Source organism: Platalea leucorodia, assembly GCF_965183815.1.
Source record: "Platalea leucorodia genome assembly, chromosome: 4".
Classification (NCBI taxonomy): domain Eukaryota; kingdom Metazoa; phylum Chordata; class Aves; order Pelecaniformes; family Threskiornithidae; genus Platalea; species Platalea leucorodia.
Genome location: NC_138826.1, coordinates 98,040,571 through 98,068,444, shown reverse-complemented (window position 1 = coordinate 98,068,444; position 27,874 = coordinate 98,040,571). Strand labels below are relative to the sequence as shown.

Sequence of the window (27,874 nt, the reverse complement as noted above, 5' to 3'; positions counted from 1 at the left end):
CGGAATTAGATGTATAGCTTTGTTCTGCTCTTCTGACAGCAGCATAAGGCTTCTGAATTTTTTTCACCTCCCATCCTTGATAAATAATAGAGTAATTGAAAACTGTAAACTAGGAGATCAGCACTTGAAGTCATTAATTTCAGAGATATATGACCATAAGGAAAGTCGCTTTAACTGCTCTATTTCTATCTACTTCCAAGAGAAAATGTCACTTACCTGTACAGCACCTAGTTGAATAATAGGTGCATTTTTAAGGGGGCTAATAATCAAGAGCTACAGTCCATTTAATAAAGTTCTTGAAATAAACAAGTGTGGTATATATTTAAAATGCACTCATTTCCCAGGTTATATACACTTCATTACCAGTTCCTGATCTTTAACTATTCACATCTTGTTTTTCTACCTGTACACTAATGCATTGGAGAACTGTGGATTCAAGATGTGCTTGGAGATTACCTACAGTGGCAAAGTACTCCCCTTGCTTTTAATGTCGTTTTGACTGAAAAGCATTAGGAAATAGGGGGTTGAAGGGTGATTATCAATGAATTCAGCAAGACTACATTTCTAACAAAGTCACTGGATCAGTGATCGTCACCTAGATTACAGTTACATTCTCACTGAGGAATCTGGCTTAAGAGTGCTGAAAATTTAGGTATCTGAACCAGTGGTCTTCAGACCATCTGAATTGGTGTCTGTGCTCTCTGTATATGTTCAGTGACCAAATCTAGGTGCTTCTGAAGAGCTTCAAAATGATTTCAAGCACCTAACTAGGATCCTGTTCCTACTGATAACTGGCAGCCTGAAAATTACTACTGAGAGGCAGCAAAACCTGACAAGCAACAGGAAGTCAAGACACAAGTGAGCATCTGAATCTCTGCTACTTTTAAGGTTTCAAAGTATATTTGCATTGAACTTGGACTACAAGGCTCCTTGGCTGTGACACAGTTATCAGAGTGAATTTGTCCTGTATCAAATGCCTTAGATCTGTCATCCATTAGTGTAGAAAAGAGTTTCTGGCTTCTGCTCAGCTTGGAATCCAGTGTTGTAGCTTTCCAGAAGTGTGCTCCAATGCTGTAGTAGTCTGAAGTTGTGTCCCCCTTCACCCAGTCAAAAATAGCACTGCAGCCAAGAATGCAGGTTTTGTAAGAGAGGAAGACAGAATACATCGCAGTGATTTTTCACTCTACCGTAGGTGAAGTGAGCTCTTCCAGAGATTAGAGGGTTCTGGGTTGTGTTGCTTAATTTTAATCCGTACAAGTATTTCATCGAACACTTTAGATGGAAAATGTCAAGATCTCTAGAGGCTGTCACTCTTCTTTATGGGAAGTTTTCTCTGCACTAGAGAGTCGCATTCCATCTTTTGTTTCCTGTGGTCCCATGTGTCTTTTATTCTTTTGCTGTTACCATTGGACTCTTATGTAGAATGCAAGCGCATATACAGACATACGTTTTTGTGTTTGAATAAGAAGGAGACACTAATGGCAGATTCCGTTTCCTAGACAAGGAGACGTGCTGGTCTGAGAAATGTCATACTAGCCTTACATGGAAAAAGACCCTCCTTGACTTCAGCCCATGTTTGTGATTTACAGCCACTTAGACCTGAATGGTCCCTCCGCAGTACTCAGATTCCTGTTGTACAGATTACATGGGGATTGGCATCCAAGCTGGGAAAAAATTGTTGCTATGATCTCAGTACTGACTGACTTACAGGGTAGCCTGGTAATGTGTGCAGTGTTAACTTAAAGATAATTGTTGCACTATTTGCCTTGGTGATGCTGGTATTTTGACAGAATCCTCTGGATATCTTCTATTCCACGTAGAAGCAAAATCCTTAAACTTGGCATTATTATTGTGCCGAATGCAACAAGAAATCTTCTCTTGCTTCTCAACGTCCCTCTGTGGTAGATCACTGATAGTTTACGAGGCGCAGAGAGCCCAGATCTCTTTATTACTGCTTAAAGGTATTTTTTTCCTGCAGTATTCCTTAGTGCTTTGTTGTTGCTATGAATACAACCATGGCTTTGTTGGACACCATTGGCCCTGCAGATCTGTTTCTGAAAGTTTTTTTGCAGTTATCTGTCTCTCTAGGGCTGAATCTTTCTTAGCAAGATGACAAATGATATTTTGGAGATGCCAGTTGGAATTGGCTACAGAAACTTGAAGCAAAAAGCAACATTTGCTTGCTGGGAAGCTATCATTCCCTGTGAATTCCCTGTGAAAGCTGTGAGTTTGTGTTTGTTTGCCTTTGTTAATGGATTTTGGGTATTCTAAGATCTTACAAATCATGATGGAAATTTTTAGATGCAGCCCTGTAAATGATCCAACAGAAAGAGCTCAGACTGTTGGGTGCTAGTGGTGCTGTATATTTTCTTTTTTTTTTTTTTTTTCTTGATACGTGGATGCACTCATCAAGTTGTGTTTTAGAGAACAGACGGATATAAAGTCTGTACTAGAGGACTTGAACAGAATTGTTGAACTCCAGCGTTTACTGGTTTGTTGCAACTGCAAAGAAAGAATAAACAGCAGCGGCCTCCAAATTCAGAATGCAAGGAAAATAAAAAAAATGAAGAACAATGTCTTTGATTGTAGGATGTATTCAGCAGCTGAGTCCTTGATATTAGTGATAATTGATTGCAACATTCAAATTCTAATTCTTTTAAGGGGATGAGGCAAAACCTTTAAATGACGACAAGATAGCTGACTGCCAGTACTTTTGTACAGGTGCATTGATCTTACCTGATGCTACAGTATATAAACTGGTAACTGCCGTAGTCATGAAGAAAACGCCTATGGTTGCAAACTTGAAGACCACAAAGGTTCCTCTAGGCATTGGTCAAGGAGACTGTTCTTTGGAAGAAAGAATGCTTTCAGAGGCAAGGCAGCAGTCACTATCCTTAAAAGTTGACAGGCATCTTTTTTCCTTTTCTTTTTTGAACTATATATTTAAATTAAAGAGCAATGATGTCTTTATCTTCATAAAGGCATTTCAGATTGGCTTCACAGTTGGTCACAGATGATGTCAGAACTTCCCAAGAAAAGGCAAATCTCATCTGCCAGCCTCTAGCATATCTTCTGCTGTGCTATAATGGGAGCTTCCACCAGACAGTACAAGAATGTCTTCTCTTCATTTCTTCAGTCTACTATTTTCTTTCTGATCTCACAGTCCTCCAGTTTTTTTTACCCCAGGAAGTTTTGGAGTCTGGTTGAGAAGATTATGGGCCAGTTATTCAGTGTGGGGTTGGTTTGGGGTTTTTTTTTTTGGTTGGTTGGTTGGTTTTTTTTTTCATCTTCCATGATGTTTTAGAAGGGCATATGTGCATCTCTGCAGCATTCTCGACTATTAAAGTGTTCTCAGCAGTCTGTCAACCTCTTTCTATCAGTCCAAGCAGTAAGTCATGATTTGTCAAGTTAATCCTCTTTAATTTTAATCATTCACCTTTTGTTGTTTGGTAGCATAGTTAAGTATTTGGCATTACAGCCACTGGCTACCTGATCTATAATTTCACCTTGAATAGTAGGGTCGTGGCACAGTAGCAGATAAGGAGATTTTTGGCTTACTAAAATGTTCTCCAGAATTCTTATGGGATAAATCTTCATTTTTGAGTACTTCAGAAGTACTCTGATTAGGACTCTCCTTCCTAAACCAGATGGCTATTTTTGACTATTTCTTATTAAAAAGCTTTTGGATACTCCAAAAGAAAACTGATTACATGGCATGGAATAGACTTTTTTTTTTTTCCAAGTAGTTTTGAGGGAATACTTCAGTTCATTTAAATGTTTAGAATAACTTCCCTACAACTTGAGCAGACAGTTTTTAACTTTGTGGCTCTGCATGGACTGATCTAACTCTTTCACAGTATCTATTGAAAATAGAATTGGAGTGAACCTCCAGTGTTTTCAAAAATATTAGCTAACATAAAGTAAATAAAATATTTTAAAATTTTTGCAGGGAATAACTAAATGCTTTCATTTTTAGATTTTTTTTTTGTTTACCTTGGAATACCATTATGTGTTCTCTTGTTTTTATTAAACCAATTATGGCACTTGACTTCAGATGCCCTTTAAAATGAGACTGACAAGTAGGTAGGTCATGGAGTGTTGTCAGTTTCTCTTTTAATCTCCTGAAATTTTAACTCTGGTGACCTGTGTGACTTCAACACCAATAAATACCACAAAAAGGTAAGCGGGAAACACAAAGCAATAGAGGGAGCCTGTCTAGTGGACACATAAGTTGCCATTTTAGTTTCTTACTAGAAGTACACAAGTTAATAGTATTACAGCTGCTCCATACATGAACTTTTCTGCTTGAGGACCATCTGCATTACTGATGGAGCTTGGTTCTTTAGGTATCTCAGCAATTCAAGTAAGGCATTCACTTGTATTAGTCACTACTGTGGTGTTCTATGAGAAATTTTTTGCATTAGTTATCTGAAATTGTAATTCAGAATATAGCTTCAAAAATAACATTTAATAAAACTGAATTCTTGCTGCTTCTTAGATTGCTCCACTCTTTGGGGAAGATCAGATTACTTGATGTTGGTAGCTGCTTTAATCCATTTCTGAAGTTTGAAGAATTTCTGACAGTTGGCATAGATATTGTTCCAGCTGTTGAGGTATGTAATATTTGCTGAATTTAATATAAATTTGATTCTCATATATTTTAGAATGCTTCAAAATTACTTAAAAAAAAAAAAAGTGTGTTTAATACTTAAGTATGTATCTTAAATATCTGTGCTTTAAAAGGAACTGTGGCCCTCCTACAACCTCCTTTCCATGAACAGCCTCTAAACTGTAGTTGTTTTTTGTTTTAAAAATCTAATTTTTTTCAAGAGTTATGCCTTGATAATGCGGTTGTGAATCTTAACACTGGAAAATTTTAGTAGCCATCTTTTAATGGCATTTCAGATGAGTCCTTGCATATTAAAAGGCATAAATAAAAATTGAACCTCTCCGAAGTTGCATTCGCTGACAGAAGGAAATGATCAATGACTGTACTTGGGGAGTTTCAGTAACCAGAAGTGCACTGTAAAGGGGGCTTTTCAGTTTATTGCTACACATATTATTGAACTTCCACAATCCTGAGGACAAATTTATCAGCACTTCTGGGGTAAATTGCTTCATTTTCTCTAGGTAGTAAGGTTCTCAAATGCATTAATTCTATTGTAATAATATGTTCTTTCTGTCTTTTGCTGTTCACTCAACTTTTGCTCGTCCTAATAGCATTTATCAACCAAGCAAAATGACAAAGTGGAGTGAAAATTAAAAGATACAGAAAGGAATGCGTTTCTGACAGAAAACAGAAAAACTTTTGACCACTTACAGTTTAAAATCAGGCTCTATTAAAATCAGTGGCCTAAGGTAACCCTCTCTAGAAGTGGAAAGGTGAGAAGTGTACAAGTACAATAATACAGTTAACTTGAAAGTAATGTTCTCTTATTTGCTGCAGTGTGGTTTACATGCTAAATGCATGGTATTTTGTTGTGGTCGCCAGGTTTAGTCCACTAATGCCTAATTTATATTTTTGCTATGCTCAGAGATAATGAAAGATATTCTTGGAAAAAAATCTGAGTCTGATAAATTGCTTTTTAAAGCAATTCAATGTTAGTTTCATCTAAAACACAAAGAAGCTTTGAGTGGACTCCATCTTGCCTAATTTGAAGAATAGGCATCAGTTGCCCAAACATCATTGCCTTCCACCACTTAAGAGACTGTAGGACATCTGCATAGAACTGTTGGCCACAACACAGGATGTAAAGAAGACACGTGCCACTGAAGTGGCAGCCTGTGGCATCTAAAATGGTAATACAGGGCAAGTAAATTTCCAGCTAAGATACATAGAGCATGGGTGTCTACATCTAAGGTTCTATGTTCCAATTGCAGTCAGTGGAGTTCTATTAAAAATAGTCAGTGAAACCTAAGCATCTGCTGTTTCACAGTGAGGTGAATTGTGTTCTGACCTCATGGGCTGTATTGACTAGCTCTCCAGTGACTATAATGGGAGCCTAGGCACCTGAAGTTACATGAGCTGAATCTAACCATTAATTTTGGGGTATGGATAGTTAATATTTTGCTATTCAGTCTATCATGCTGTTTTCATAAGAGAATTACTTTTGTTCTCATGAAAATCAATTTAAATATACAGTGACCAACCATTATTGGAAGAGTCCCAGAAAGGTTACTTCTGTGGATGTAATGGAGGAATATGAGTAATCCAGGCTGGACAACAGGAGAGGAAGTAGTCAGGTAGCTGCAATTTCTGTGTACTAACCAGTTTTTCAGTCCCTCTCCCAGTACAAGGGACCGATAAGATAACTGATTTCTTGTCGTCTGACACATAGTAGCACAGCTTGATGATAGGAACTGCACAGAGTGCTACTGTACAATTCAGCGTAGTTACTGTGAGGCCTGTCTCGGGCTCAGCAGCTTCTCTTGTTTCCATCCTCTTGGATACTTGGTGTGTTCAGAGCACCTTGCAGCCTAGCTAGCAAGCGACCTTGGGGTGACATGGAGTACAATTTGTGCACTCAAACTCATCTGCTGGAATAAGCTTAGGCTCACCTCCAAAACAGAATTAATAGGCCCTGATGTATTCAAGATGACTCTACTTTGAGCTGCATCAGCACCATAACCTACTGAATAAATTTATCTTTAGGCCAGCAGTTGCCTGCACTGATGTAAGACTTCAGAATAACAGCCAGGGGGTTCTTATGGTAGTTAATGTCATTGTCTGACCTGAAAAATGGATCTGATAACTTTAGTGGTAGAAGCAGAAAATAGAAGAACTGGTAAAATCTTCTATTTTAGCAGATGTTTTAGATAAGATACCAAAATACTTTTTGAAACACATTGAAGCATAGAAGCTTCTTAGGAAGTCAGTTTCTTTAATAATATTAAATAGAGGGTTAAATAATTCCTTCTTTATTAATAAAAATTGGTTAATCCACTTTCTGCATATAGAAATGCTCTGGATGTAGACCAAGTAGGTGAGTAAAATACTTCAGCTAACTTGAGGAATAAGGATGTAATTGTGGGAAAAGTAGGAGAGGACCTGAAATGTTAGTTATATAATAGAAGAATTAATGTCTTCAAACTGTTCAGAATCTGTGTGTTTCAGAGCGAAAATGTGAACTGTAGAGCTATGAATATGGGAGTATGGTAATCTGGCTTTGTGTTTTGATTGGGGTGGGTCTGCACCAAGAAGAGATTGGTATTCTCTTCAATTGGCATTGTTCACTCATCACTTCAGTGTCTTGGTGTAAGGTACGCTGAGGGAAACATGCAGTATTATCAAGTAGGAAGAGGGAACTGAGACAGGGGTACGCAGAGCAGGTTTCTTCTTGACTTGGTGTTTTTGTTGGCCGTTCCTTCAAACATTCTGCCTGTAACACAGATATTCTGGGGTATAATTAGCAGTGGTTATTTTCTTGGAGGAGTTTAATTTGTCTACACTTTAAAAAAAAAAAAAAAAAAAAGGCAAAATTGGAATGAAGGGAGAATCTCCACTTTGGGAAAATCCGAATATAATTTCAGACTGCTAGGAAACATGTTGTTGTATTGGAATAAATATAGCCTGAGACCAAAAAAAAGAGGCTGGAAGAGTACTGGAATTAAAAGCTTGAAAATACAAGTAGGATTGTGTTCTTAAATGTCAGTGGATGCACTGAGATATGACTGCTGTTTCACTGTCTAGAAGGACTTTAACATCAGTTCGAGACTTGTATATCTAGAGTTTAGTAGCAATCTCCAGTTTAGCAGCATTTTTGTCCTAAAACTGCCTGCAGAGTTCAAATTCCACTTGAAACGTGCTTTAGTCCTGAAATTCTTTAACGTTATTTCTGCATAATGTTTTATGAATATTTTTCCAATACTGAGAAATACTTGCAGTCTAAATTGTTTTGTCAACTGTGTATGTATAACCTCTAACTTTTTATGTCTTGCCTCTAACCTCTAACTTTTTTATGTCTTAAGTATAGTTAGCATGTTACTCTGAACAATTATTCTTCAAAGCATTTCTTTCCTTTAAAACTTATTAGAGGATATCATGAGATTACTAGTGTTAATTTCCTGTTCTAAATATTACAAGGAAGCAGAAAATAGCCCTGCAGGTATAATGGTTGCAATTAAAATTTCTTGATTATAGCCACATAATGCAAGTCTCTTTCTTGATTTTGGCAAATTGGAGGCCAAGATTAAAGCTACTGAAAAATGAATCACAGGGGTTTTTTTTATGAGCACTGATTACTTTTTCTAATTTACTGCATATTCTCAGAAGAGAATGTGATTTTATATGAACAGAAATAACGTTCTCTTCTACTTGGAAGCAATTGTGCACATCAGCTGCTTTATGAATACCTTTACAATAGTGTTCTAGTGATCTCTTTTTTTGAATATTGTTTCATAAAACACGCTATAAATATTTTTGCAGTATGAAAATGCAACAGATCTAGCTCCACCTTTCAGATGTGCTCCGCAGAATGTTTTGGCGCTGCTTTCATGTTCACTTACCTGTTTAGAAATTTGTCGTTCACTGCACGTTCTCTAGGCATTAACAACTATTTTTGTTGCTATCATGTTGAAGCCTTGTATCTTAATATCTGTTTTATGAGAGATATCAGCCCAGGTTTTGATGACTATTAAAGTGTCAAAACGTAAACATAGTCAATAGCATACTGTTACTCATTTTTTGAGTGCTCTGTGATTAAGGGTGTTAAGAACTTATTCCTCTGTATGTTGTATTGTGGTGTAATTTCCAGTCTTCAATGGCTTGAGCACACAAATGATCAACAGATTAATTTAAAGCCCTTACCTTCCTTTGATAACTGCCCAAATGTGTACCACTACACTTTGTCTTTACAGCAAGGTTAAAACATGGACCTGCATCACTGCTGCAAAGCAGTTAGTGTGCTGTAACTTTCTCACATATCTTGCCTTGCTGTAACTTCTTTATGTTTCTGTGCCAGTAAGGAATGTAACTTTTTTCCAAGTGACCAAACTACTAAATTTCCTGGATTCTTTAAAGAACTGGTAGAAATACCGAGGTATCACATTTTCTAATTACTGATTTCAGGCTTATTAAAAAAAAAAAGGCAAAAAACAAACCACCACATAATGTAGATGTAAATTTTAAGAACGCCATTGTTTCATGCTATTGCCACATTTTAATATGCAACTATCTTGACAATTTATGGTACACTGGGAAAACATGGACGTTTGGCAGTCAATAGGGGATACTTTTGGCTTCCAGCATCTGGAGAAACAAAAGCAATGCAGGCTTACCTGAGTTCTTTTAAAATCATTTGTGAGATAGTTGATTTCACACTTTGTTCTATTCAGGCTAATTTTTTTTTTTTTTAAACGAACAGTTCTCAGCTATCAAATATCCAGCAAATTACTGCACATCTAAAATTTTTCTTTGCAACTGTGATAGCTGGAAATATGCATTATTTTTAAATTGTTGGTTTGGATTGTTTGATTTAATAATAAGGGGGGATGTTCAGCAGGCTTGAATTTCTCTCAAGGGAATGAAGAGGTTATCATTGATCATTCTGTAGGTTTGAATTGTATTTGCTCTTTAAACTAACCTCGATGTTTGTTTGGCTTTTTCTGGTTTTCTTATTCCACCAGAGCGTATACAAATGTGACTTCTTGAATCTTCAAATTCAGCAACCTCTCCAACTGGCACAAGATGCAATAGATGCCTTTCTTAAGCAACTGAAAAATCCCATTGATTCTCTACCTGGAGAACTGTTCCATGTTGTTGTTTTCTCGCTCCTCCTTTCTTACTTTCCATCACCCTATCAACGATGGATATGCTGCAAGAAGGCACATGAACTTCTCGTATTAAATGGCTTACTGCTTGTAATAACTCCTGATTCATCTCATCAGAATCGCCGGGCTATGATGATGAAAAGCTGGAAAATTGCCATAGAGTCCTTGGGTTTTAAACGCTTCAAGTATTCCAAGTTTTCTCACATGCATCTGATGGCATTTAGGAAGACTTCCCTGCAAACGACAAGTGACTTGGTTAGCAGGAACTACCCGGGAATGTTGTATATCCCACAGGATTTCAACAGTATAGAGGATGAGGAGTATTCCAACACTTCCTGCTATGTTCGATCAGATACAGAAGATGAGCAGCTAGCTTACGGTTTTATGGAGCTACCTGACGCTCCTTATGACTCAGACTCTGGAGAAAGCCAGTCTAGTTCAATTCCTTTCTATGAGCTAGAAGATCCTATACTGCTTCTAAGTTAATGTAGTCGCTGAAATGCCCTTTCAGTCAAACCTCTTCCTTAACTAATTTTGCTATACTAACATGGGCTCAACACACAAAAATGGTTTGCATAAAGAAAATGCAAAGGTTTACAGAGTTTGATATTTTTTTCTACTTTTGAATTTTAAAATTTATTCTTGTATGAAAGTGGAAAAAATACAAGTTTTATGCAAATGACTCATGTCATAGCATAAATTGCTGTTACTTTCTTTAGATTTGTATCACTAATTTTTTTTTTTCCAGAAAGGTACCATTCTTTTCTTTAGTGCTGTGAAGTGTGAATTCTATTTAAGTTGCTAAATGTTGTTTCTATATTTTAACTCAATGTGGTTGAGCTTAAGGCACTGGAGTTGGTGGGCTTCTGAGAAGTATATGTAGGAAGAAATAATTTGCACTTTAATTAAATGTGCAGATAGGTTAAGACACTTGGTTACACATGTCCCTTCTTAATTATGGAGGAAAACTTTTTTCCAAAATTTGTTTCACTCTGGTTAAGCCTGGGCTGGAGAAAGTATAATGCTTGCACATTTGATTTTATGTTTATTGCAGCCCTCTTGAGATAACACCAAATCAAGATAACACCAAAACACTGGAATATATTAATCCATAGTTATACATACTGTGTAATTTCATTGCATAAATAGTAGTTAGACATGAGATTTCCGAAGAGGTTCTCCCCCTACCCTGCCCCAGAGGAGTACGGTACGTCTAGACAATTGCGTTTCACTTCAAAGCTGGAACATGGTTTTGCAATTTTATGAGTGTACAAGCACTAACATATATCAGTATTTCCCCAATGACGGTGTTCTGTATTCTCTTCAAACTGTGTTTTTTGGGGGACGGGGTGGGTTTTGTCATGTTTTAAAGTAAATTATTTATGCATTTTAAAAACAAGCAACTTTTTTCTTAATTGTCCTTACTTGTAGACCTCCCAAGTTATATGGTAACTACAGACCGATTTTGTAAAAAGGAACATAATTATAAAAGTTTTTCAAGGATACACATATTTGCACAAAAATGTGTGTTCAGACCACACGAGTGAAGTTAACACACACTGTTTGTTTATTTGGACCCAAAAACCTTCTGTTTTAGTTTAAATAAAAATTCCATAGCTGTCTGAAAACTGGTCTGTGCTGTAAGGAGATGGAACAGAAGTGTTTTACATCTATTAGGTTTTTTAACTTGTGTAATAAATTTGTGACTTTTTGCAGGAAAAAACAATTCTGTTCAGTGGTAAAAACAGATGATTCGGTATTAGTTTTGCTTAGATTTCCCTCCATTTAAAAATAATGGCCAGAATTTTCAGATTTGAATGTTAGGCTGTTAAATCTTTATTTAAGTGCCTAATAATAAATGATTTGAACTAGGTGCCACATCATGGTTTTAAGACTGACTTCAGCAACATGGTAGAAAATACTAATATATAGTTTCACAGGAGGTTGTGATGAAATATACCTTACATCATATTAACCTACCACATTGCATTTATAATACAGAAGTTACCAGATAAACTGAAGTTGTAGTGTGGATTTTACAGTGGTTGCTACAAAAATGAAACTTACCCTTTCCACTGAAGTTTTGCACTGAAAGTGTCACAACTTAACCTACCTGTTTTTCTTTTATACTGGTTCCTACAAAAAGTCATCTTGCATTGGTCCTGCTTACACTCGAACATGAACTGGATTGCAATACTTTGTTCTTTAATGTAAGCTTTTTGTGTCTCAATTCTTAAATTTAAAGCATCCCCTAATACCTGATTCAAATTCAGGCTGTATGATATAGTTGTATACAAACCAAGCAAGTATATTCTGATGTGTAAAAAGAAAAAGTATCATGGTTGACTTTTTAGATTTTTTTTTTTAAGAGAATACTTCTCTAATGAAATACATAATGGCTTCAAAATTGGCTGTAAGTCAGTATTTGCATCTAATGATTTACCACTTCACTTTCACTAACATGTCATTCAAAGCGTTTCTTCTTCCCAGTTAACCACTGACTCCAGCAGTGCTCATGTTAAAGCTGAAATATTGGTGCTACAAATTCAGCTGTTTATGGAAACATAATCTGTGCATACTTCAAAGTGTACCTAACATTTTAACTGATACTCCTTATTAAAAAAAAAGTTATAGACCAGCTAACATATATGTTGGCATTGGTTAATATAAACTGGTTTGTGATTCATACAGAATAGCAATTCAGACCAAGATTTATCACCCCCCCAAATAGTTTAAAACATTAACATTTAAAATTTAAGTCTTTTTGGCAGGTTGGTGACACCATTGTATTTGTGGTTTAGGGACCTGAGATTCATAACAGCTTGGTTTTCTTGCTGCTCATTCTACATACCTGAAGTGTTGTTTTTTTTCCTTTTTTTCCTTTTTTTTTTTTTTTTTTTACAAGGGACAGTTGATTGTGGAGAAGGAAGAAAGTGGAATTTACATAAATATTTATACCTCCCTGAACAATAAAGTGGCGATATCAGGAGCTGTTGGATATTTGGCTTTGGTGCAAGAAGAATGCTCTAGGTTATGAGATATTTGAAACTTATGACTGTGCAAGAGATCTGTTCTTAAGGTGCTGGAGAGGAAAAGGAAAAAAATGTGTATTCGCATTTCTGTTGTCTTTATGTCACTACTTTTTGTGAACAAAGCACATTTATTAAAAAAAAAAAAAAAAAACAAACTGAATGCCTTTTTAAAAATTGTTTCTTTGGGGTGGAGATGTCATCCTTTTTTCTTCCTGTGCAATCGGTTAATGCTGAAATCCAGTGAAAACAATGCATGGTTATTTTCCTTATTGTCAAGAAAATAGTTGTGTTGGGTTTATTTTATAAACAACTCAATTATAGTAAAGATGTTAAATTTGGTAGCTCAGTTTCAGCTTCTATATCTCTGTTGTGGTCTTTGCTTTACGGAAGGGTTTTTGGAGTTTATCCAGTTGATCCTGTATCATGTTTCTTTGCCTGCCCCCTTAGGATGTGACCGCTTTCTAACACAGTTCCTCTCTTCTCTCTCTAGATGCTCTTAACGTCTCCTCTATCTCCCTGAAATATGTTTGCAGCACCTGTTGTATGTTGGCCCTTTGAGGTCATTGCTGTATTTTTCTACATGGTGATTCTGAGTAGTGGAGGTGTTGGGAAAAGCTGAAAATGGGAAAAGAAACACAAAGAACTGAAAATGTAAGGCTCCTACTCAGATCCAGATTCTAAGAAAATTAGATTTCAGCAGAACTGAAGTGTGTCCCTAGCACTGCAGAGCCTAGCTGGTATATTCTGGTCTCTTACTTGACAGTGAAGATCAGAAAATGTGATTTCACAGCTGTTTTCAGTATTGCTTCCTGCAGAATATTTCTGTCCTTTTCTTCTTCAGGGAGACTTGCTGACTTGCCTTCAAAAGTGTGATCGTTCTAAGTCTTTTTAATTGTATCTCCATGAATCAGCAGCATAACTTTGATTCCTTGCACTTGAGGTATGTATATATTCAGGTTTTTTGCTCCTGTTTTCCTTAATTTTCCTCAATTCATTGTTTTGTACCTGTAGAACAGCAGGAAGATTTTTTAGAAGGGTTGCATTTCACAAAGTTGCACAGAAACTTCACTGTTTTTTTATTTAAGTAGAATATTCTCCAAGAAGTTCAACAAATAGTTGCTTGAACAGTATTCCTAAATCACAGTTAGATGGATATAGTAACAACTGTGTTGTCCATGATGCTGGTAAAGCATCTGAAGCAAATGACATTTACTAAGCAACTGAGATTTCTACTGTTCTGCTTGTAAACGCAAAACCTCTTAGCTTTTTTTTTTTTTTTTTTAACCCCATGTAACTTTGAGGCCTGATGGCTAGTTTTATTTAAAATTTGAAGATGGGTAAGGATTTTGGAGAACGAGGTTCTTGTGAATCAGTTGTCTGAATAACTGAGGCAGGAAAGAGAGACTGTCAAAGTTTAGATGCTCGAGTATCCAGCTGCCGCTGGTCAGCACTAGTGCTTCTTGGCGAAGGCGCTGGTTCTGATGAAGGGATTAAAGGAACAAAGGACATAAATCCGCAATGGGCCAGCCCTCTTGCAGTTCAAAAAGCCCCTGTGCAGCAGCTGTCTAAACTTACTCAAACTACCCTTGTTTTGCCTAAGCAACGGAGCTATTGAGATCCAGAAACTTCCCACTCTTGCTCACCTGCCTGCGAGGGCCAATTCAAAACATACATTTCCAACACAAAGTGTTGCGAAACACTGATCGTGAAGGAAGCGTGCCTTCTGTATAATGCTAGGGTGGTGACAGGTTTTGTTTGGGAAGCAGGAGTCAGTCCAGGATCAGAGTCATCTCCCCCAGAAGGCTCCTACTGGCAAATGATGGGAAAGGCTAGGGAGTCTTCAGTCTGTCTTGCAGTCCTGATTGAAACACAGCTTTCCTGCTTCTGTGTCCTAAGCACCAGTTGACAGTGTTTAGAGGTTTGTTGTTTTTTTTTTTTTTTTTTTTCATTCTTCCAGCCTATTAACCTCGCGTTTTTGTGTGTGTGGAGGGGAGAATGCACTTTCATTCTTGCCTGTCGCCTAGATGCTGCTGCGTTCCCCGAGAGCGAGCCAGCTGCGGGGCTGGAGGGTGCCGATGGGAATGCTGTTACAAGCCCACTCCGGCCCATCGACACCAGGAGAGATGTCGGTGACTCTTCCTACGAGAAAATGTTGCTCTGGGCTCAGGCAGCTGGAGCCGTGCAGCCCAGGCCGAGGCCTGGCACAGGCAGGCCCCAACACCAGCACCGCTCTCACCTTCTTACAGGCCGTGGACCACACTCCTCAGTGCAGGGTTCAGCCTCAGGGGCCGGGCCATGTTGCCCTGGGTATTTCCATTCCACCCCAATATAGCAATAAGTGTTTCTGTTAAGAAAACTCCTGTTCCCGCTAAGGCAAGGACTTTTTGCATCCTTCCAGCACAGGTTACCCTAGGGCTGGGGGGCGGCCCCCCTTCTCCCTGCCGCCGGCAGCTGCCCCCGGTCTGACCGGCGCCGCCTGAGCGCAGGCACGGTCCCACCGAGCGCCCTGCCGCCCGGGGCAGGCGCGGGCCCGGCCTGGCCGCCGCGGCGAGCTGAGCTCCGGCGGCGTCCCGGGCCTCGCCGCCCGGGTGGCCGCGACGGCGTTTGAGCCTTGGCGCGGCCCGTAGCCGGGACGCCTCGCTCAGCCTCAACATGGCGGCGGCGCTGCGCGGTGGGAGGGAAGTTTCCGGGACGCCTGTGGAGGTGAGTGCGGGACGGGGCCGGGCCGCCGCCCGCGGGCGGGGGGCACGGCGGGGCCCGCGGCCTCCCGGGGCTCGGGCGGGGCTCGCCCCGGCGCCCTGTGCGTGGAGCAGGGCCCCGTCACCGCGGCGAGGCGGTGGCGAGGGGAGCCTGGCGGGCAGCCCCGGGGGGGACGCGGCCTCCCCGGGCAGGCCCGGGCCTTGGCGGGGCGGGGGCCGCCTGCACAGAGCAGCTTCCCGCGGCGGCGGCGGCTTGTGGTAAGCGGCCTTGCCCCGGCGGAGCCGCAGCTGGCAGCGCCCGCTCCGCGGGGCCAAGAGCCTCCGCGAAACTCCCCTGGCCGGGCCAGCCCAGCGGCAGCGCTTCGGCCGGCTGGCACCGGCGTCCGTAGTGTGGGCGCGCTGGTAGCGTCCGAAAACTAGCAGAGTCGTTCATCTGAGGTTTGAGCCTACTGTATTCATGCGTTAGCTAAATACGACTTTTTGTTTAAAAACAAGTGTCATAAAGTTGCTTTTTGAAAAAAATATGCACTGCACTGGAAGAATAAAGCTGAAGGAAAGCGCCTCCAGTATTTTAGCTAGGCCTCACGTGGACTTCAAATCAACTGCAGTTAAACTACCGAACCATCTTTGGGATTTGGTTCTTTTTTCTGCTTTCTTAGACAAACTATGTTAAAAACTACTTTGGGAATGCTGTTCCTTTACGTATGGGAAAGCTCTTGGATAGCTTAGTGTCCAAATCTATAGTTAGACTCCAGGTTTTGCTTAAAATTGCGTTGGCAAAAGTTGACGGATATTTCTGGGTGTACATATTATGTTTGTTTTGGATCTAAGTGTGATTTGCTCAGATATGTAACTCAGATGTTGCAACCTGAAACTTTAAGGCCATTAGTTTAAAAAACAAACAAACACAACACCCCCCCACCCTGACTTTGAGCGGTCTTTGTCCAAACAGTCAAAGTCTTAACAGAACTGAGTAACAAATAGCTATGTTGAGAATAAAGAATTTGAAGAATAAATCAGATACTGAAATTTCTCATGAAAATTGTCTGAATTGCTGTGTTATGTTTATTTGGTAACATCTGCGTGATGGGATACGTTAATCATGAAAATGCTGCCTTTTCCTCAAAAAGTTGACCATGTGTTTTGGTTAGAAAAAAGACTAATGGTTAACAGTGTGGTTTGGTAGTACACCTTTTTGCTAACTGGCTAGAAGATCAGGAAGAGGAGGTTGCATTCACAGTCCGAGCTGTCATTTTGCAAATACTTTGTGGTCGAGCAGACTTTGTGTCTTCCCAGCAGGAGCAGGCGTGTTCCCCGGCCCCGGCGCTCGGCACAGCACGTGGGGCAGCAGCAGAGGAGCTTCTCTTTCGTGTTTCTCACGATGTGGTGGCAGCAAAACTCTGCTTGGCGCGAGCTGAACCAGTCAAGAGTAGTTTTCTGTCAGAGTGGCTGCCTGCCTGCAAAGGAGCTTGCTAGTGTAACAATCCCACTGGAAAATAATTTTGCGACAGTAGTAAGATTTTAAGCCAGGTGTTAGGCGGGAGCTTCCGCCTTTTGCGTGTGAGCCAGCCTGCTGACTTCCGTGAGGCTGGTGTCCAAGCGAGTACGTACAGTGTTAGCCCCTTGACTTGGAGGGGTTCCAGAAAGGCTCAGGAACCAAGATAACAGGACGGGGTGGCACATGTCCTTCAGCGTAGCAGTAGTCACGCATCAGTGCTGTGGGTTGGAAGGAGATGTGAAATCATTCGTCTGTACTCGATGATCTTAGAGGTCTTTTCCAACCTGAACGATTCTATGATTCTATTCATGGTTTGAACGAGAGATAATTGTGGGGGGGAGGGCATGTGTAGGAGCTGAAATAAATGGCTCAAGTTGTCCATAAAGCAAATGTTGATTGTAGTACAGGAAACAGTGAGACTGCGGCCAGTGCTATGATACCTGATATATTGTAACCTGGAATACGATAGCTAACTTTGGGCTGTGTCAGCTACATGCAGTAGAAAACAAATGAAAGGTTGAGGGGAACGCTAAGTATATTACCAAGTGAGGGGAGAAATATTGTGAGATCTTAAGCATCCAGGCAACTCAGAATTAAGTTTATATGTCTAAAACAGTAATGATAATGAGTACTATGAAAATGCATAGTTGAAAGCCAAAGAACTTTAACTTGCAACGGCATCATGTAATAACTATTTGCTTTAAGTATATGGTATGTATTCTGTTTCAATTAAACAGATTTTTAATGAACAGTTCTTTCCAAAGTAGTATCTGCAATGTTGTTAGGTATTTAACATAATTTGAAAATACATGTTATCAAACTTTAGTAATTTAAACAATAGGATTTCTTAGGCCTAGTTTGTCTCTACACCAATTACTTAAGCTGGTTTTATACTGGATGTCAGTCTTCAAATCAGCCAAAGCTTATGGGCAAATCGGTCAATTCACTTTTTCTTTTGTTGTTCACTGGTTTAAAAAAATGATAATTTAAAAATCAAGAGAGAATAAAGTCTAAGTTTTGAGTTTCAGTCAAGGTGTCCTTTCTTACTTCCCCCAGCATTATAAATGAAAGCAGTAAGCGATAATCTAGCTCTGAGTCTTCTTGACACATTGGCTGCTCTCTCATACTATTAACTCTTCAGAAGTCTCTGCAAGATGGGCGATTAGGTAATTACTTCCAAAATGACAGATGCTATGTATGAGTCTTCTTACTTCTTGGGGATTCTGCCCATAATCTGTATAATCATACTCTTCAATAAACTTTTCGTTAATAACTTTAAAAACAAAAGTTATACATAAATGTAAATACTACATAGGATTTCATTAAGTTTTAACTAAGGGAATTTGGGCGACTGGTTGTTCTGGGGATACTTCTTAAGAAAATTAGAGACAAAAAAATACTGATGCTGATTTTCTTGTTTCTGTATTTTCTTGTGATCCACCTGTTGTTTCCTGCCTTTTTCTCTCTGGAGGTATAGGGTCTGTTTTATTTGTTTAGTGGCTCCTGGTTTAGAATTTCTAGGCACAAAAGGATCAAAAATCAGAAGTACATGTGGTTCTCTTTACGTGTAGTTTCACAAAAAGCTTGTTCTCTGAGTAATTCTTATCAATTTGTCACTTATAACACATTTTGCCTACAGAACAGGGTTGTGACTTCAAAGTACAAACTTTTTTGCCTTTAATTAGAGAGCTTTGGACTATGCCTCTGACAACTCTGGGATAAGTAGAAAAGTATATAAATACAGTGAAGTACAGATTTTCAAGGAAATAGAATTTCCTCAATAACTTTTTTGTTTCCAATTATAGCAATTAATAGTATTGTTTATGTGTAAATTCAGTAAGATTAAACACCAATAGGATTACAGTGATCCTCATGTTTCAAGACTGCTTATCCTGTAAAATAGTAGGTGGATCTCACTGGAGATCATTAGCCACATTTTCTTAGAAAATTCCCCCTAAAAATATTACTATCTGTTCCTATATTATATTAAAAAGAAAAGCCTGTCAGTTAAATGGACCTGAGTAGGGGGAGCTTAGGTACTAAATATAATATTCATCCTGATCATTTTTTTTGTTTGTTTTCGTGGGGAAAAAAGTGGCTTGGAGGGGTGAAAATTAAGGCTTTGATTGTACATTAAGAAAAGTCTCTGAAAATGTTGCCAGATCAGTTGATACATCTGTGTGTCCACTCCTCTTCTGTGAAATGGAGATAATGTTAATATCCTTTTTCATGATCTACTGTGGGTTAAGCTCGTTAACTGATCATGATTATTTTTATAAATCCTGTAGCTATCTGACTACTAAAAAGAAGTCTTGCAAAGCGTATTGAAAAGGTTTAATATAAAGTGAGAACTTGCCAGATGTAACGGTGAAGTAAAACAATGTTTTAAAACAATATTAAAATATTTTAGAAGGTAATGGGTATCATAGGAATATTTTGAATACCCATAGATATCCAATATAGACACCTAATGGGTGGTTTTTGTGGAAAAACTGCACAGGCCAGGTTCGGTTTACCTTTTCCTCTCGTTCAAATTGTGAAATAAGATTTATGCAAAACCCATTTTATATTGCTTTTAATAATGCCCCCAATTTGAAAGACCTTTAACAACACACTTACTTGATCTTTATTATGTGTTTTTTAATTTAGATGTTAAATTCCTTGGTGAGAAAGGGTGTGTCATGTTTATGCTGTGTACGATTAAAAGGAATTACTTGCCACTAACACTTCTTTTAATTCTTCTTCCAGGACTCCAGTGATTCTGGACCACTGTTACTGAAATGATATTACAGAAGGCGGCGATTGCATTGTGTTTGTTGGATGAAACCCAAATATTTATTTTCAGTCAAGTGGGTAAAACCCCCTAACTGCAGTTTACATGTGTAGGTCACTGCGTTACTGCGTTAGTCATTGTCTCTATGCAGCAATGACAAGGCTAGAAGAAGCAAACAGAGAAGTGAACATGCACTCATCAGTCAGATACCTTGGCTATCTTGCCAGAATCAACTTACTGGTTGCCATTTGCATGGGCCTTTATGTCAGGTGGGAGAAAACGGCGGATGCACTGATTTTGGTAATATTTATTCTGGGGCTCTTTGTTCTTGGAATTGCCAGCATACTGTACTACTATTTTTCAATGGAAACAGCAAGTCTGAGCCTCTCCAATCTTTGGTTTGGTTTTTTGCTTGGCCTTCTCTGTTTTCTTAATAATTCTGCCTTCAAAACGGATGTGAAAGAAGAAGCTACTAAGTATTTGCTCCTTTCTGCCATTGTTTTAAGGATATTATGCGCTTTGGTTGAGAGGATTTGTGGTTGTATTCATCATCGACCGACTCTGCTGACAACAGTTGAATTTTTGGAGCTAGTTGGATTTGCAATTGCCAGCACAACTATGCTGGTAGAAAAATCTATGAGTATTATTCTGTTGGTCATGGCATTGGCTATGTTGATTATTGACTTACGTATGAAGTCTTTTTTGGCAATTCCAAATTTGGCAATTTTTGGAGCCATTGCATCCTTACTCTTTTTTCCATCGCTGCAAATCCCCACAAACCCATTTGCCTTGGCCTGTTTCTTCAGCTGCCTGATTTCAGATCCCCTTCTTGACGTTTACTTCAGTGGACTTTCAGTTACTGAACGATGGAAGCCCTACTTGTACCGTGGTAAAATTTGCAGAAGGCTTTCTGTCATCTCGGTTGGAGTCATTGAACTAATCTTTTTCATTCTTGCAGCCTTTAAACTACGTGATTTGGATCTCTGGTATTTTGTGATACCTGGTTTTTCTATTTTTGGAATTTTCTGGATGATTTGTCATGTGATTTTTTTTATAACTCTTTGGGGATTTCACACAAAGCTAAATGACTGTCACAAGGTATACTATACCCACCGTGCAGATAACAACAGCCTTGACAGAGTTATGGCATCTAAAGGAATGCGTCACTTCTGTTTAATTTCGGAACAGCTAGTATTTTTCAGTCTTGTCGCGACTGCTGTTTTGGGGGCCGTTTCTTGGCAGGTAAATAATAACTTCTCTATCTTGATCTCCCTCTTGAGAATGCTCCTGAGAATTGTTGACTCCTTAAAATTCCTGTGATGGTTGATGGTGTTCTCTGGCTCAGCAATTCAATGTTGGAACACTTGGTTTCACCAGCATGCTCTTCGAATTTTAACACTTTTTGCTGCCTTAAGGCAGCTGGAACTCACCAGCTTCCTTATGTGGGCAGAATGGGAAGAGTTAATGCTTCCAGGGCAAAAGCGTGCAAAGTATTTTAAGTTTACTGACCTATGAAATTATTTTGCTTTTGAATTCATTGTGCTATAAAATTTGTTTTCAAAGTAAATCAGTGTTGAACCCTAGTAATGCACACTATATGGAGGGCTTTTTCTATGGACTATTTTAGTTGAATCAAGGCAAATTCATGTTTTAAGAATGTATTTTTCAAAAATTTTTATTTGCATTTAACCATTAATGTGGAGTTAGAGATCAGCTGATAAACTGGTCTAAGTGTCTTATTTTCAAATCTGGTTATGTGCCACAGGATATCTCCTCTGAAAGACCAGTTCTTAAAATCAGACAGCGTTCTTTGACTTTTCTTTCCATTTCTGAATTAAGGATTTTGTCTTTTCTTTCGCAGAAAACATACATTTCTCTCAAAATGTCCAGTGCCCAAATTAAAGTACAGTGTGTGTTGTCACAGTTGCAGCAGGGTGAAAAGGGAGTTCGGTGTCTATTTTCTAAGTTGATCTAAAAAAAGATAACGATCATTTTTGTCCCCATGCGTCTCTTCAATTCATTACATATATGTATGGGATACATATATAAAAATTATATATTATTTATGGCAGATCTAGTTTACAGAAATGTCTCTACAGTGTTTCCAAAACAATTTGCTGTCCCTTCCTGCAGATTTTCTTAGATTAAATAACCTCATGAATGAAAGGTGTTAAAGAACTTGGTGGAAAAGGAAATTGACATTTTGTGAGGTTTTGTGTGTTGTTGTTTTTGTTTGATTTGGTTTTGGTTTTGTATATTTTTGTTTTGGTTTTGGGGGGTTTTTTGTTTGGTTTTTTTTTTTGTTTTGTTTGGTTTTCTTTTCACATGGTTTGGTTTTCTTTTCACATGAAGAGGTTAACAGACAAACCTGGGTAGTTCTGCTCTTTCTTTGGAAAAATATCAGCATGCATAGCTATAGTGTGTGGGCTTGCAGAAAGGACAAAAGGAAGAAATAGAACCAAAAAGAAGTAGAGAAGAAAAATGCCCAAAATGTATTTACAGAAAGCGAAGGTGCTAATGCACCGAAAGAAATGGGGAAGTGGTTTGGGAGAAAGAAACAATAAAGATGGAATATCAGCGTAATACTATTTCTAACTTCCATACTTGTGTGATTTTATCAAAATCCAAGTCTTCAATTTTTGTATGCTAGATGACTGTTATTCAGTAAGAGCATTTTTTTACCATCTCTATCAGGTAGTCTTACTAATTTCTCTCTCCTTGCCCTCCTCCTTTAACATGCTGAGACACATTAGTTAATAATTACATAGTTTAAAAATTACTTGGATGGAGTCACTCCACCTAGTTACACCTAACAAAGCAGTCAGAACAAATCAAGTGCATAAGTTGTCCAAATAGTCACTGGAGAGAGGCAGCTTCTTTTGGTGGCACCCGGAGCCTGTCCGCAGGGAGTTCACCACCAGACCGGGGCCGGATCTCCTGCTGTAGCCCTTCAGGGGAAGGGCTCCCTCTCCCCATGCCATCTGTTCAAAGCACACAGGCGCTTCCTTTCGAACAGCTTCATTACTGCAAGCTGTCTGCGTAATCAAGGAGGATTGGCTTCATACTCATCTTGTTTCTTTTTTCCCTTCACGTTGATTGATAATTCATTGTAATTTTTTTCTGTCTCTGTCCTCTGCCCCAAAATAACTGCAACTGTTACATGTCTGGTAATTTTCAGGCCTCTCTAATTCTGAAGAAGCGCGGTTGTATTGTGGAATGACTTGTGACTGTTCACAAGAAGCGAACTGGCAATGCGTCTAAAATCTTAATATTTGTTATTGGCTAATTTCAGTTTGTAGGGTCCTATGTGTAAATAAGAGAAGCTGTTGCTCATCACCTCTGTTGGGTAGGTTGCGTATTTGCCTATTCAGTGGGAAGAGAAGTAATTGTAATGGCAAAAGCGAAAGGCATCAGACCAAATACTTCTGCTTGTCAGGAAATCCATTTTTTTCTTATAATAATTTATTTTTAGTAGATAATTACATTTACATTTCTTTTACTATATTTATATTTCTTTCATCATGTATTTATGGTAATGAATTAGCTTAAGATTATGAATGCAGTTGTCTCCAACTAAAATAATTTCTACTTTAGAAGATGTTGTGATGTTTGCCTTGCAGATCACTGTGCCTATTCCATCTGTTGTCAGAAAATGAAATACTTTATCAGACCTGGCCAGAACATAATTTTATAAATGGATGTATCGTTTATTATAGTGATTGCAGGAAACTGTGGCCTTTTCTGTATTTTTCTGGATAGTGTCAGGTTTCAAAATAATTAGAAGTAAGAAAGCAATGATGCATAAGCACACAATTTACCCTCTTGCAGGGCATTTGTTTTTTTCTAGAGTCTTAAGGAGACTAGTATTTTTTCTTCTTTGTAGGGGTATTTCAAGGCCTCAGAATCCTTTGCTGGATTTTCAAGTCTGCTGTTTCAGGAGGTCTAACAAGCTCAACAGTAATGCAGAAAACAAGCTTCTCCAGTGAATATGTACTTGCCTTATGGTGATTTATATGTATTGTAACAGTTAAAGAGACAAATCAGACTGTTAAAGAATGCTCTCTGCCTTTCCTCTTTAAAAAGTAATAGTTATTGCTAAATACTTAGTGGGTTGGGATTTCAGGGTTTTGTTTGGTTTTATTTTTAAGAAAACTTTGCTGCAGAAAAAAATCTGGTGACATCAGTATCTGGTAGAAAGAGATCTTAGGGCTGTGTTAGGTGCCTTTCCATGAAAACATCAGGTTCATGTTTATTAGTGGTCAAAAAAGCACATTAAATATTGGGAATTATTAGGGAAGGACTGGAGGTATCATTATGCCACTGTATAAATCCATAGCGTCCATATTTTGAATAACAGTGCAATTCTTACTTGCCATCGTGTAGGTGAGAAAACAAGCAAAAGTTCAGAGAAGGGCAATGAAATTCATTATAGACATGAAACAGTTTACATGGAAGGAATGAATAAACAAGGATGCTTCAGTCAGGAAAAGAGAAAACTAAGTGAGAATATGAACATATAAAATATCATGTGTGATGTGGGAGAAGGTAAACAGTAAGACAATAAATGATCAGTTCCAGTGCAAAAGTTGAGGGGAGTCAAGTTGGCAAGAAGCAGGTTGGAGCCAGACAGATGGGAATAGTTCCTCATACAGCACTGAGGTAGCTCTGGGGCTGTGTATTGTGGCGTGCTGCATGTGCCGAGCAGTTGCAGAGGCTCGGGAGTAAGCTGGACACGTTCATGGAAACAAATTCACTGAGGTTTATGTACTATACGGAAACCGTGTCTGGCTCAGGAAGTCCTTGAGCCACCAGTGCTTGGAGTACTCCGGAAACATATGTGCTTGGTCTGTCCTTACAGTCTTTCCTAGGCATACATTTGGCCTCTTTGGAAACAAGACAATCTTCTAGATGGACTTTTGGTGCACCTTAATACAGCCACTCTTGCATTCTTATAGTATGGATTTTTTTTTTACTTAAACGTTCAATGTATTTTTTCCTTATATCCTTAGGAATGCCAAGTATTCCTCAGTCACCAGTTCCTGAAAATAGGCTTGAGCTTTTTAAAATGTTTAAAACATTTTTCATATATGTAAGATTAACAGTTTTCAGTCTTTGCAACTTGTGGTTTGGGATTTATGTTGTCATTTTAGTGAGTGCTAATTATATTTGAAATCTGTTAAGTGTCACCTAGAAGGTGAAGCATTTTTTATTTATACCTTCCCTCACTCTGAAGATGTACTGAAAGCTTGTTTAATGATACTGCATTTGATAAGAGAGGTGGCTTGAAATTGCTTCATGGTCTGCCATTTGACCCCCTATATAATGAACAGAATTGGCTAAAAACCTAAGCCGTGGAAAGGTACTTCCTAACAGCCAACTATAAATAATTAGCCCTAGCATATAAAAAGTCTAGCTCAGCTGTGTGTGTTAGGTTGTAGCCAGAAATGAGGTGGTGGAGGGGAGGGGCTCTGTTTCATGGAAAAGTTTGTTACAGGCACATTATATATGCCCTTTTAACATTCTTAATAACTATAATATCGATGCATCATATAAGTCTCAAGTATATGAAAGGTCAATACCTAAAGAGACAGTTGTCTGCTAATTGATGGCTAGAAGTATCCTATTTGATTAAAATTGCCAGAAAAATGTCAAATCTCTTTTTGTGGAAGGGCTTTTAAAGTGAGGTCAGTTAACTCGCTGTTGCACACACACTGGTTTTCTGACTCATGCAGAACTGTTGAGGCTGGAAGTCCTGTTAACCAAGGACCTTTCTTTAAGGGGAGCTTAACCCTTGTAATAAGCCAAGGGTTGAAAGTCTCTGTTTCTGATGCTTTGGTATGTGCTTGGGAAGAACTGTGGCCCCTGAAAGCAGAATCTCTCTCCAACAGATCAAGCTTTAAATCTGAAGAGCAGAATTATCAGGTCTGTCTGAAGCTGGAGGATGAGCTCAGGAAGCACGAGAAGCATAAAAGTGATTTGTTAAAGCTGGTTGCATTCAGAAATGGAGTAACAGCTTTTCAGTGGGGCATGTTTTCAGTTGGGACATGGTCTGCTTCTGAGAATAATCCCGGCTTTAGCTGGTGAGGAGAGATACTTTGCTTTGTCAGTGGAAATACATTGACATTTTCCTTGCAAAATCTGCAGGAAATGTTCTGCACCCGCTTTTACATTTTTGTGAGTAATTTCAGTCAGATCAATAGACTCTCTAACTCCCAACTTACTCATTCCAGCAATTGCTCACATGCCTGTCCATAATTAGGCCCTTGGATGGGACAAGATCCAGCAGAAGTCATGCAAATGACTCAGTCATTACTTCTCTCAGAAGCCAGTAAAATGATGAAAAATTTGCAGATGGAGGTCTTGGAATTTGCAAGCAAAGATCTTGGAAAGGTTTGGAGGAATCTTTTTCTCAGAAATTTAAAATCAGATTTTGTTAAGTGCTCTATGCCAAGATAACAGTACAGTTTTTCTGAATTACTGGCCAAAGAGAATTATTATTCCTGGAAGACCTGTATTTAGTATTACCAAGAGAAAAATTAACTATGTCAGAGACAGGTAAAGTAGTGGAATAGACTACTTTCAGTACATTATTCTTGGTTTTAGTGAATTTTATGGGTTAGTAAAATAATAGTCTTCATGATATTCATGGGTACTTGTACTTATATGGACGGTACTATTGAACTCAAATTATTAATGGAAGAAAAGTTAGTTTATGTATGAGTATTTTCTTGTTTTGCGGAGAGTTAGTGATTTTGTATTCTTTATTGTGGCGTGATTGGCTGGTGTTTCTTGAAAGCTCAGTTTACAATGCCTTAAAATTGAAGATGGTGACTTTTTTTAACTTCTCTAAAAACGAGATTATTTTCTGAATAGTAAGAAGTTATCTAAGTAACCTCTATATTTACCTGCACATACTTTTGTTAGCATCACAGATTAAATAACTGTTTTGAATGCAAATTATATCCAGTCTTTCTCCTTCCTTTTCCTCTGCTTTTCTTCCTGACTTGTAGTTTTAATCCAGTCCTCCTCAGCCTTTGCTTGTCCAGTTAAATATTCCCCCCCTGCCCCTCCCTGCAGCTCTGCTGCACCCTCTGGTCTCTCTCCATACTTTCTCAAATAACCATTCCACTCCTGCTTTTTTTTCCCTCTCTGTCTGTCTGGTCATCTTTAGTTCCCCCCTTTCTTTTCCTCAGCCATTTTTTCCCCTCCTTGCCTATTTGACTTGCATATCCGTGCCTTGCTATTTCTTTATAGACTCATCTGTTCAGTTTCTTTTGCAATAACATTGTTCTCTCTTTCCACACTATTTCATCATCTTTTAAGCTGGATCTTAAATCCCCCTTGCTCACTGCTCATCATTTCTTCTCAAACTCACCCGCTATCCTGTTTATTTTTGCTGCCCATCTTCCTCTCCGCCGTAGGTGCTCAGCCCTCCTTGGCTCTGACCTCTCCAGTCCTGTCCCAAGGGCTACGTCAGGTTGCCTGCTCACGTCCGCAGTGGCAGCACACCTTGCTGCTGTCGCCACCACTTCCAGAGGCCCTAGGTCCTGAAGGGGATCTCGGGTGACAAGAGGAAGGAAGCATTCAGTGTTAGTCTGAAGAATCTGATTTACGTGTTAAGCTTTGCTGTCAAAGTCTCATTAATTCCAGAATTCAAATTTTTATATTAAAAAAAAAATATCGGAAATCCATTTAGAGTGCTTTTAAATTGACAACCACTTCTGGTTTTGCTGGGACAAATGCATGTAGACTAAAGCACAGGCTTTCCCATGGTTAGAACAGGAGTCAGGGCTGTGAAATGTAACACATTAAATCTGCCTGCCAGTGAACATGATGACTATTTTCTGCAAACTGTTTTCTAGATTTTCCCAGGGCTGTTTTAATAGTCAGAAGTAATGGTTTATTTATTGTTCTCTAGAGACTATTCTTTCATTCAATGATTTGTTATAAGGCACTTTCCTCTGATAGCTGATCTACGTTGTAACTTTACAAATTTTGTCTTTAAGCTTCTTTTTACCTGTAATGTACATATCTTGTTTTCATTTGGAATAAGCTATCCATCAAATATTTGTGGATTAGTTATCACGTTATCGTTTTTCTCCTG

General features: G+C 38.7%; 2 protein-coding genes across 6 annotated transcripts in view; both read left to right on the top strand.

Moving 5' to 3' along the window:
- The window catches only part of SAMTOR (S-adenosylmethionine sensor upstream of mTORC1), a gene marked incomplete at its 5' end in the record, with an annotated part of 36,227 nt that extends 23,452 nt beyond the window's left edge, over positions 1-12,775 (top strand). Inside the window, 2 exons of the mRNA XM_082309430.1 lie at positions 4,499-4,613; positions 9,625-12,775. Coding sequence (XP_082165556.1) covers positions 4,499-4,613; positions 9,625-10,254 — 745 coding nt within the window. The 3' untranslated portion in view covers positions 10,255-12,775. The remainder of the gene's footprint in view (positions 1-4,498; positions 4,614-9,624) is intronic.
- A 2,613-nt stretch (positions 12,776-15,388) lies between these two features.
- TMEM168 (transmembrane protein 168) overlaps positions 15,389-27,874 on the top strand; it is a 30,008-nt gene continuing 17,522 nt past the window's right edge. The window contains exons 1-2 of one of the 5 annotated variants that reach the window (XM_082308672.1): positions 15,442-15,503; positions 19,746-19,846. In XM_082308672.1, coding sequence (XP_082164798.1) covers positions 19,778-19,846 — 69 coding nt within the window. In that variant the 5' untranslated portion in view covers positions 15,442-15,503; positions 19,746-19,777. Of the gene's footprint in view, positions 15,504-15,715; positions 15,758-19,745; positions 21,013-27,874 lie in introns of those variants that run through there. The other 4 variants (XM_082308670.1, XM_082308673.1, XM_082308674.1 and 1 more) reach the window with 4 other exon arrangements.